This window comes from Pygocentrus nattereri, chromosome 29 (assembly GCF_015220715.1).
Source record: "Pygocentrus nattereri isolate fPygNat1 chromosome 29, fPygNat1.pri, whole genome shotgun sequence".
NCBI classification, from domain to species: Eukaryota; Metazoa; Chordata; class Actinopteri; order Characiformes; family Serrasalmidae; genus Pygocentrus; species Pygocentrus nattereri.
The window spans coordinates 16,694,629-16,706,697 of NC_051239.1; the positions used below are offsets into that span (position 1 = coordinate 16,694,629).

At 40.5% G+C, this 12,069-nt stretch overlaps 1 protein-coding gene across 1 annotated transcript in view; it reads left to right on the forward strand.

The window, feature by feature from the left end:
• The window catches only part of LOC108417636 (Fc receptor-like protein 5), a 70,492-nt gene extending 58,423 nt beyond the window's left edge, over positions 1-12,069 (forward strand). The window contains exons 5-15 of the mRNA XM_037536013.1: positions 327-382; positions 6,482-6,593; positions 7,815-8,084; positions 8,747-9,019; positions 9,133-9,471; positions 9,566-9,832; positions 10,524-10,781; positions 10,854-10,976; positions 11,388-11,459; positions 11,540-11,614; positions 11,854-12,069. Of these exons, the coding sequence (XP_037391910.1) occupies positions 327-382; positions 6,482-6,593; positions 7,815-8,084; positions 8,747-9,019; positions 9,133-9,471; positions 9,566-9,832; positions 10,524-10,781; positions 10,854-10,976; positions 11,388-11,459; positions 11,540-11,614; positions 11,854-11,861 (1,853 nt within the window). The 3' untranslated portion in view covers positions 11,862-12,069. The remainder of the gene's footprint in view (positions 1-326; positions 383-6,481; positions 6,594-7,814; positions 8,085-8,746; positions 9,020-9,132; positions 9,472-9,565; positions 9,833-10,523; positions 10,782-10,853; positions 10,977-11,387; positions 11,460-11,539; positions 11,615-11,853) is intronic.

Sequence of the window (12,069 nt, forward strand, 5' to 3'; positions counted from 1 at the left end):
CTGATTAAATACAGGGTTTAAGTGATTTGTACATCATTGCTTTCTGTTGTTATTTACATTTTGCACAATGTCTAAACTTTTTTGGAATCAGGGTTTAGTATCGTCCAAAGTTTGTTCACTGTAGTCATTCATGCAAGAGGTGATGTGCTTCTTTGGGAGCAGGATGATGTTTGTGGCTTTAAAGTGGGCAGGAATGTTGCACTGTACCAGGGAAAAAGGTGTCAGCTGGCTGGCACACACTTTCAGGACCAGACATGGAATACTATTTGGGCCTACTGCCTTCCAAGTTGAGACCCTCATCTGTGCTCTCCTCACCTTATCTATAGCTAGTGTGCTGGCTCTGTGGAGTGGGCAGGGCATGGTGGTTAGCCGAGCCCAAGCAGTGATAGAACAGGAGTAGAAAGTCTTCAGGTCAGCAGGGAGGGAGGTTTCTGTGGTCACTGACTTACTGACTTTGTTCTTAAAGGGATTTCTTGGATTCTGTGCCATATGTCTTGGGAATCTGAGCTGCCATCAAAGAAGACTACAATTTGTGTGGTGTACTTGTGTTTTGTAGCGCTGACACCAGTCTTTAGGTGGTGTCTGACAGCTTTAAGTTCTTCACTGTTCTTCACTGTCTCAGCAGACTGCAGAGTCTGTATCACTACATAAGACACTGTGTTATATTTTGCCCAGCGTTAAGTTGAGCATCATTCATGCCCAGTTTAAGGTAAAAAATGAGAGTTTAGTGTGTGTGTGTGTGTCTTTGCGTGTGTGTGTGTGTGTGCATGTGTGTGTGTGTGTGCGTGTGTATGTGTGCATGTGTGTCTGTTTGTGTGTGTGTGTGTGTGTGTGTGTCTTTGCGTGTGTGTGTGTGTGTGTGTGTGTGTGTAATAGCAGTTTATACTTCACCATAACGCAGCATGTTCACTGTTTCTCTTCTACTTTAGTGCTGGTTGTGCTCATCCACTGTGGACAAACTCAAGGTGAATCATTACATGAAGATCTACTGTATAAGTTCATTAGCTCTCATGTACACCTGCATGCAGTTCTTGATCAGGTCTTGATGTTGGTACTTTTTTTTAGCTTTTTTATTCATGTAGCTTCAGTTATGATGTAGAAGCAGCTCTGTGATGTTTCTACTTTGTGGAAATGCTTCCTAGATTTACTGCACCCACCAGACACTACGGCAGGTTAACATAAGCTATATAAAATCAGCTCAGACTCATTCCAACTAAAACCTGACACATCAAAAGTTACTATGAATGAGTAAAAGCGGTTTATGAAAGACTGAAAGGAAACAAACTAATGAGAAAGGTACATAAAGCAGTAGTGAAGTTGTGAAAACAGCCCTTCTGTTCTGCACATATCTGACAGTGTGGTTTACTCAGTGTGTGAAGTAGATCACATATCTTCAGTATGAACCTCACTAAATCTCAATCCTGGTTAGGGCCCTGTAGACAAACATAGACAAATAGCAAAAGAACGAGTGATAAGAGAAACGTTTACATTCAAAACAAAGGCAATTTCTAATTGAAGCTAAAGTTGTCAATGCATAATAGATCAAAGACATAAAAGGATTCAGTCTGAACAGAAACATTCATTCACAGAACATTCATAGAACCTGGAAACATTAAACTCATTAGTCTCAAATCATGTGATCAGGATGATAAACTACTTCTTATATTATAAAGACTAAAGCAGCTCTGCTGACTTCATCATTTCACATCAACAGAAAAACCCAAACTGAGGGTGGAGCCTCAGAGCCCAGACACAGTTACTCTGAGCTGTGAGCTGCCACAGTCTACTGGATGGAGGATTATATGGGAGAAAAACTCTGATATTTTACAACATGGTCTGACCACGATCACTGAAACACTGCCTAAAGAAGGTGGAGCAGAGTTCAGATGTGCAGCACACAGCGGACACAGTTATACACCATTCAGTGATCTTGTCAAGATTACAGTAGTAGGTATGTCCTGTTTTCTTTTTTCCTTGTAGCCAAATGACATGATTTTAAAATGTAGTTAGTATAACAGAGAATCGCAGACGACCCCGTCCCCCACAAACTCTGAGATATACTCTTGTCCAACAGTCTTGTCCCAGTAGGCCATGCCTGGTAAACCCCCACGGGGAGGCATCCAGGCGGCATCCTGATCAGGTGCCTGCACCACCACAACTGACTCCTCTCAGTTTGGAGGAGTAGCGGCTCTACTCTAAACTCCTCCTGGATGACTGAGCTTCTGACCCTATCAAGCAAAGTGTAGCCCACCACCCTGCAAAGAAAGCTAATGTCTGCCGTTTGTATTTGTGATCTCATTTTTTTGGTCATTACCCACAGCTCATAGGTGAGGGTTGGGATGTAGGCTGACTGGTAAACAGAGAGCTTTGCATTTTGGCTCACCTCCCTCTTCACCACTGCAGTCCAGTACAGTGACCACTTTACTGCTGCTGCCTGTCCCAGCCTGTGGTTGATCTCACAATTTCTCTTCCCATCACTGACGTATAAAACCCAGAGATACTTAAACTGCTCCATCTGGGGTGCTTAGACCATGGACTTGGATTTGGAGGTGCTGATCCACAGGTCAACCTGTTTCCTAAGGTGGTCTGACAGGCACCAGCAAGCTTTTGGTTGCAGCGATGCCTGGCGGCTTCCATGATGGTGGATTTGAAGAGGTTCAGTTCAGACTCCATGTCCCCTACCTCTTCTGGAACATGAGAAAAGCTCTCCCAGATCATTCCGAATAGGAGCCTCTGCCAGTCATTCACAGCACACCCTCACTATTTGCTTGGGCCTATGTGGTCTTCCCTGCCATCTGATCTGACTCACCACCAGATGGTAATCGGTTGACAGCTCAGCACCTCTCTTCACCTGAGCTTCCAGAACATTGGTCCCAAGTCAGATGAAATAACAAAGACAATCACTGACCTTTGAGTCAAGGAGCTCTGGTATAACGTACACTTATGAACATCCTTGTGTTTGAACTTGGTGTTCGTTATAAACAATCCATGCCTAGCATATCCCTAGAATATCCCTAGAAAATGTGTCCCAAAGCCTGAAATCAGTGTTTAACATTAAGAACTGTCATTACTGAAACACACATTTTCTTCAAATAAGTTTTTAATTACCTTTGTGGTTGATTCAGAAGATATGTTTGATAGTCATGTACCAGCTAGCATTTCTGTCTGATGCTTAGAATTGGTTAAAATTGTCACTACAGCAAAGATTTGGTAGAATTTCAATAATGATAATAATAATAATCAATTTTATTTGTTACACACTTTACATTTTAAGCAAATCTACAATACTGTCATAAACATTTTGTCACTGATAAAACAGCCTGAAATTCTTTGTTCTGATAAAGAAAATATAATTAAAGTATAATTTCACTTAAAGCAAAAGAATTTTAGTCTAAAGTCCAGGTCAAAATTGGATTTTCAGCACTGAATCAGTTCAGTAGAATGACGCTTAAACATTTGTTGACTTTGAACAGAGAAACCAAAAGCTACAGTGAACGTCCAGCCAGCTGGTCATGTGTTCATCAGAGAGAGAGTCACTCTGACATGTGGAATAGAAAGTGGAGATGACTGGAATTATGAATGGTATAAGAATAATAATCTTCTCAGAGATGCTCAAAGGAAGAAATATGAAATCTCTAATGTTGATCAGACTCATGCAGGTGATTATACCTGTAAAGGAAGACAAAAGACAAGCCAAACATTCACACGCCCCAGTGAAGCTGCTACACTGACTGCATCAGGTGAGTGTGGCATCCATTAACAGTGAAATGTGTGGTAGAAAATTTTGGACTGTTTCAAATGCAAAAAGCAAAAGCCATTAAATTCTGTATTTACAGCATGAACTCAACTGCATTTCCCATGTGAGTGATCACTGTCATTTAAGAGATAAATCAATTTTAATGGCAAAACTTCAATCGACCAATCAATCAATCAATCAATCAATCAATCAATCAATCAATCAATCAACCTTTATTTAACCTCAAAAAGCAAATTTAATAAAAATTTACTCAAATCAAGTAAATATAAAAAATTAAACATTAATAATACAAATACATAAAATGCAGTAGAAAATCCATCCATCCATTTTCTAAGCCGCTTCTCCGTCAAGGTCGCGGGGGGGTGCTGGAGCCTATCCCAGCAGTCATCGGGCGGAAGGCAGGATGCACCCTGGACAGGTCACCAGTCCATCACAGGGCAGACAGACAGACAGACAGACACAGACAGTCACTCACACCCAGGGGCGATTTAGCATGGGGAGAACATGCAAACTCCACACAGAGAGGACCCCAGTCACCCAGCAGAGGAATCGAACCCAGGCCCTCCTCGCTGTGAGGTGACAGCGCTACCCACCACACCACTCACAGTAGAAAATATTAAAAATTAAAACGTAGCTAAAAAGCGTAAAAGTTAAATCTAAATAAAATAAAAGGAGGATAAGATGAAAAAGTAAACAAACATTTTATTACATGACTAAAATAATAGTCGAAAAATCATAATTAAAATAGGAATATGAATAATAATAAATGAACAAACATATGAATAATAAATAATGAAAAAAACAATAATAGTAAAAATCAGGTGTATTTATATTTGCATTTCTATGTTTGATGGTTGGAAATTTTTATTTGGAAAAGTTAAATTCTTTTGACATTTAATTTCTATTGTCCTAATATTCTGACTATGATGTGAAAAATTAAATAACAATCTTCATCATCATCATCATCATCATCATTGACCGCTAGTCCAGACAGGGTCGCGGTTGCAGTTGGGAGAGCAGAGAATCCCAGATGACCCTGTCCCTCGCAACTTCCTCCAGCTCATTCCCGGGGACCCCAAGCCGCTCCCAGGCCAACTTGGAGACATAATCCCTCCAGCGGGTCCTAGGGCGACCCTGGGGTCTTGTCCCGGTAGGCCGTGCCTGGAACACCCCTACCGGGAGGCGTCCAGGCGGCATCCGGATCAGACGCCCGAACCACCTCAGCTGGCTCCTCTCAATGCGGAGGAGTAGCGTCTCTACTCTGAGCTCCTTCCGGATGACCGAGCTCCTCACTCTATCGCATAGCGTGTAGCCCGCCACCCGATGAAGAAAGCTCATTTCCGCCACTTGTATTCGCGATCTCGTTCTTTCGGTCATTACCCACAGCTCATGACCATAGGTGAGGGTTGGGATGTAGATCGCCTTTTGGCTCAACTCCCTCTTCACCACTATAGTCCGGTACAGTGACCGCATTACTGGGGTACAGCACCTCATACTCCCGAAGGACATCCCACAAGATATCTCGAGGAACACGGTCATAAGCCTTCTCCAAGTCCACAAAACACATGTAGACTGGGTTGGCAAACTCCCATGCCCCCTCAACAATCTGAGAGAGGATGAAAAGCTGGTCCATTGCTCCACGGCCGGGACGGAATCCACATTGTTCCTCCTCAATCTGAGGTTCAACTATCGGTCGGAGTCTCCTTTCCAGCACCTTTGCATAGACTTTCCCAGGGCGGCTGAACAGTGTGATACCCTGATAATTGGCACACACCCTCCGGTCCCCCCTTTTAAAAATAGGGACCACCACCCCAGTCTGACAGTCCAAGGGTACTGTTCCCGAGGTCTATGCAATATTGCAGAGGCGTGTTAGCCATGAGAGCCCCACAATATCCAGAGCCTTAAGCATTTCTGGACGAATCTCATCCATCCCACCATAAATAACAATCAACCTTTTTCAATTGGATTTCACACTTTATTTCTCTCAGTAAAGCCGCACTACATAAATTGTTTTTATTAAAATGGAAAGAAGCAGCAGGAGAGGGCTTTCAGAATGTCCTGCACCTGCTCTTAGCTACATGTTCTCTGAGACTTTAACCCAAATCTATGTCTGGTTTTAAAAGTTGGAAAAAAATCTATGTAAAACTGGCTGCAGCAAGTTTTTCAAATCAAGTGTAATATGTCATCAGCTGTACTGCCAACATCTCCACCTATTTTGTGGCACAATCTTCTTAGGTCATGCGTGACTCTCCCTCAAATACATATGAATGAAGGAGACTTACATCTTGTTTTATCTTCTGCCCAAATGCTGTGTGTTTAGGCTCAACTGCTAGTTTCATTCATAACATGTGGTGAATGTACATGTTATGTTACTTGCTTGAGTCCAGCACAAAAAACTTTGTACATCCAGCCCAGTGTATTAATTAATGTAGCTCATCTAATGGACACTGGCAACTTCAGATGATGGGAGTAATTGGATTTTTCTCTGTAAACTAACAGAGAGTGAATACTGTCATGCATGTTCAGAGAGAGTGGGTAAGTTTTAAAAGTATTTATCATCTTTGAACAGAGAGACCAAACGCTACAGTGAACGTCCAGCCAGCTGGTCATGTGTTCATCAGAGAGAGAGTCACTCTGACATGTGGAATAGAAAGTGGAGATGACTGGAATTATGAATGGTATAAGAATAATAATCTTCTCAGAGATGCTCAAAGGAAGAAATATGAAATCTCTAATGTTGATCAGACTCATGCAGGTGATTATACCTGTAAGGGAACACAGTCAACAGGCCGAATCTACACACACACCAGTGCAGCTGTTACACTGACTGTATCAGGTGAGTGTGGCACCTTTCTCACTGTATTTCTATCATTAAGAGTTTAAAGTGTAGACGTGCTTTGCAACTATAAAAACATCATCCTGAACTAAACATGTCAGCAATTTTCTCTTTATTATATAAAGTTTCTCAGAAGCCTTAATGAGTTCATGTACAGTGCTGTGCCAAAGTCAGAGACCACCCTTCATTATTTAGTCTCCAGTCAAAATCATAAAACAGAAATAAAGTAGTTCTACAAGTTGGTCATTTTTCTGCACTGGAAAAAACAGAAACGTCCACACGTTCCTGAGTTTTCTAGCTTTTCACTTGACAGTTACAGATCATTTAGAAAATCATGATAAAAGATCTTCTCATGGTCTGCACTAATTAACCAACTGCAAAAGTCTCATCTCCTTTATTATTGTTTCTATGTCCATCAAACTTTAAGCTCAGGCTGCTTTGTAACAGACTAGAAATTTCAGTAGTTCAGCAGTTATTTTTACAGGAGGTCTTTCAGGGGTCTTTAAAGAAGCAGTACAAAGAATGGCCTGTTAGTGTGCTTTAATATTTATCTTTACACACAATATTTTAATGATGAATGTGAGCACTGAACAGTCCTGTTTAATTAATAACTGTCAGCAGCCGAGTTATCACAATCTGTCCAGTTAGTTAACTGACCTTCATATTGCTTTATAACCGTCTTTGTCCTCAAACGTCATATTAAAGTGATTTTTAGCAAATACAGTAATCTAGATCATAATTCTGTCTGTTATTGGTTTTAACACTGAGCTGTGAGTGAATCTCCCACAGTGTTTAAGCCAAAACCTTTCCAGCTTCATGAATGATATAAAAACGACACCAACATCCAGATCATTAGGACACATTTGTGTTTGTCAGGCATTATCTGTTCCTCAGTTACACTTTTCCATAATTTCTTGGCCTAATAACACTTTTCTTTTGATCTTCACACTGTTTCCTCTCTAATGATGACTGAAACAGAGGTGTGAAGGTACCATGTGTGGATGACCTTAATAAATTACATTTTCCAAATTATGATGATAAATTTATTACATTAGAAACATTTCAGTCTTGATGGAGACGTTTATTCTCATGTGTCTCATCATGAGTAACACAACTATCTGTTTTACCTTAAACATTAAACCAACGTGAAAGTTCCATCTCTAAATAACATGAAGCTGAAAGTCTAAATTCTATCAGCTGAACTTTGTTCTTCATCAGCAGTAAAAGTCAAACCTACAATCACCTCAAACCCTGAAGGAACTGCACTGACAGGAAACACAGTGACTCTGTACTGTAAACTCCATCAGTCTGCTGGATGGACGTTTTACTGGTCCAAACACACACAGAGCTCTGAGAAGGAGACCATCACCAACGTCTACACCATCAGCTCAGTTAGACTCTCTGATGGAGGTCAGTACTGGTGCAGAGCTGGCAGAGGAAACCCAGTCTACTACACACACTACAGTGATGCACTCTGGGTAAATGTTACTGGTGAGTAGGAGATTTTCACTCAGTGATATTTTATAGTGCTGAGGGTTCTTTGCTTCAGATCTGTACAAATGTTTCTAGACATCCTTCCTTAATGTCTGAAAGTGTGTAAGAGTCAAAAAGCTGTTACTGAGAAAAGCACATGAACAAAAAAGAAGAAAGTTTGCAGTTTTTGTGGAGGATCAGTGCAGATTTGGGTTGGTGGATTATTTTTGTTTAAAAGCTTCATAAAAACAAGAAGTTCAAACAAATTTAATTTATCATGCAACCCCCTCAGCAGGAACTTCACTAGACGTCTATGGATGGGGGGGGGGCTAAGCCTGGTGTGGGGGGGCATGGTCCCCCAGGAGCATTTTTAATGGCCCCAAAATGTCTGTTCATTATGAACTTTAATAGGAGGAACAGCCAGAAAATGTATGATAACTGGTTATTTGGTCAAAGTTTCACACAGTAGATTTGCCTCTTTGTATTTTGTGTTGAGCACAAAGTTATTATGACTAAAATACTTTATCCACTTACAACAGATCAAACTTAATAAAGAAGTAAAGCATGATCTCTGACCTTTGCACAGTACTGTGTATTAAATGATGAGCAAAATTCATCTTTTAATCTCAAAACTTCGGCTCTCATTTTAATAACAGTGTTGAACTGTGATTTACTTACAGACAGCACTAAAGCTGTGGTGTCCATAAAGCCTGATAAGCAGGTGTTTAAAGGAGAGACGGTCACTCTGAGATGTGACATGCAGGCAGGAGGAGACACTGAGTGGACTTACCGCTGGTATAAAGATGACCGTCTGTCCTCAAACAGAAGAACACAGGAGTTCACAGTCAGCTCTGTTACAGAGTCTAACGGTGGTAAATACACCTGCAGAGGAGACAGAACACATGACTTTCAGAGCTCAGAGATCAGTGATGCTGTTACCCTGACTGTGTCTGGTGAGTCTGTGAGTTTGTTTTAATATTCTCATTAATTCTATTGTATGTAATGATCTCATCACTGTGTAGAAACTTGATGTAGTCTATGATATTCTCCATGTTCTCTCTATCAGATGTAGCTCAGGCAGTATTGAGTGTGTCTCCACAGAGCTGGCTGACTGAAGGAGAGTCAGTGACTCTAAGTTGTGAGGTTACAGGCTCCTCTACAGGCTGGACATTCAGCTGGTACAGAGCTGCTCTCTACAGACAAGGCTTAGAACAAATAAGAGACGTTCATGGCAAAGTTCTGTATCATGTAGAGCTCCTGTCAGACAGCAGAAGAGAAGCTGGAGGCTCCTACACTCTCAGTCCTGCTGCTGTAAATCACACAGGAGTTTATGTGTGCAGAGCAGAGAGAGGAGAACCAGCCTATCAGACACAGTACAGCACTGCACAGACACTGTGGATCACTGGTGAGGAAATATAGAAGTGAATATTTATATATATACTTACACTTAAGAACATATCCAGCATCATGCTCCATGTGTATCTTGTGTGGATGTTCAGGTTCATCTCCTCCAGCCTCTCTGATCATCAGTCCCAGCAGAACTCAACACTTTAGTGCTGGCTCTCTCTCACTGAGCTGTGAGGGACAGAGTGACTCTACTGGATGGAGAGTGAGGCAATACACACACAGTGGGGAGGTGTCAGATTGTTCATCACTTACAGGATCTACATGCAGCATCAGCTCCCTCCACACATCCCTCACTGGAGTTTACTGGTGTCAGTCTGAGTCTGGAGGAGGAAGTGATCCTCTCAACATCACAGTGCACAGTCAGTCTCTGTTACTCTTACCAATAACAGGTTCAATACAGAATTATTTAAAAGATATTTAATGAATTAATTGTTAAAAATATAAATACTTCCATACTAGATTAACACTTCAGTATAGGAGGATGTTATAAAGCCCTTATTACATCTTAACAAACCTATAGCTGATCATTAACTGGCTGCTCATCACTGCTTTATTAAGCAGTAACTGAAGTGATTTAAGATCATTTTTATTTGTGTATTGTACATCATTTAGTGCCACAGCTCTCAAAATGTATTTATTTTATTTTTTAAATGTTTCACTTTTGTGTGTCTGTATTATATTTTACCTGTTAGCTGCTTTTGTTTATATTTTAAAGCAACTGTCAGCCCAAAATAATTGTAAATTCTATAAATAATCTTGTGTATTATTGTTACTAGTGATGGGTTTACTTATTGTACTTATTGTAAATTAATAATGTTACAATTACGTAATAATTACTAATGAACTCTTAATTAAATACCTAAGTAGTTACATTGTGTCCCATCAGAGTTGATTATTTTTATTGTTTCTTATCAAAACAGGACTTTAGTGTTTCCTTTTGATTCTTAGTGAATTACCAACCTGATCTCGAACTCTAAAGTGCAGTTTCTAGTTCAAATGTAAATCTAAGAAGTTGTTACTTCACTCTGTATCACTTTCTCTCTCCTACAGATGGTGATGTGATTCTGGACATTCCTGTCCATCCTGTGACTGAGGGAGATTCTCTGACTCTCCGCTGTTTATTTCGCTCCACAAAGCCCTCAAACCTCACAGCTGATTTCTATAAAGATGGATCACTGCTCCAGACCCAGACGACAGGAGAGATGATCATCTGTACTGTCTCAAAGTCAGATGAAGGTCTCTACCACTGTAAACACCCAGAGAGAGGAGAGTCACCACAGAGCTGGCTCTCAGTCAGAGGTGAGAACAGTTTCATGTTATTTGATTCATTTTTTAACTCTATAGATCACAAACTGTAATAATTCATTGTTTCTTCTGCAGCTTCAGGTTCTGGATCTACTGGTGTAAAAGTAGAAGTAATAGTCGGAGTGTCAGTGGGACTGAGTCTAATCTTGCTCCTCATCATCATACTGGGCCTGATTTGCTGCTACAAGAAGAGCAAAGGTTTGAAGACACACTTCCTCTGTCCTGTATGAGTTTATGCAGCTGAGTAAAGACAGATTTCTGTGAGCTGTGCTGTTTGTACTGGCGCTGATATAGAAGTACAGTTTGAATCTCGTTTTCAAAGATGTATCTCTGTCTCCCTCTACTGGAAATCAGCAGAACACCAACCAAAGCCAGAGTCTGTCAGGGTCTGGGGGCGTCTCTCTCAGGAAACCCACCACTGCAGGCTGCACAGTTTGCATGACTAACATAATCACAAGCATTTAGTTTTTATAGCAGTTACACTGTTTCAGTAAAAGATCTCATTCACTCTGTAATAAGCAGTGATCACATTTATGGATTATTGATTTCATATTTAACAGGAATGCAACTAAATTTCCTCTTGTTCATTAATACTTGCTTCTGTTCCAGGTGATTCTGCAGCTCAGCCCAGTGATGACACTTACGCTGAGATTATGACTACAAACAGCTACAGAGGAAACGGTAAGAACTGCATCTCTACAGTAACAGATATATTTTCTCTTTAACTGTCTTTGATATAATCTGAATTATTTCTGTATCAGATGAAGCAGTGAGGAGACCAAATGATGTGACTTATTCCCAAATTGAGATGAAACATTTCAACTACCACAGTGAAGGTATGAATGACCTCATGTACTTTAATGTTCTTCAAAACATCTCAGCACCTAGTACATCTCATTGTACATCATACTTTCAGACCATGTTTCCTTCATCAGCCTGTTTAGGCAACAGTCATGATTAGTTTCATTAGTTTATGTTACTGTTTAATACAAAATTACTTTAATTAATAAATAATCACCTACCACCTGTCAAAAACACTAAAATATAAAAGTCATTAGGTGCTTTTCTCTTGTAGGTCTGTGAAGAAAACTGCTGCTGCTGCTGTCGCAGGACAGAAAGTAAGCATTTCCAGAAACTCCTGGTTGGGTTTTAAGGAGTGCAGACAGACGAGGATCTGAACACATTTAGACTGTCAGAATCATCTTTAATATCTGTATATCTTTCAGTAACAAACGCTCTGTTAGTGTTTTATACTGATGCAGTGAGAAGAGTCACTTTTTCTCATTTTTTA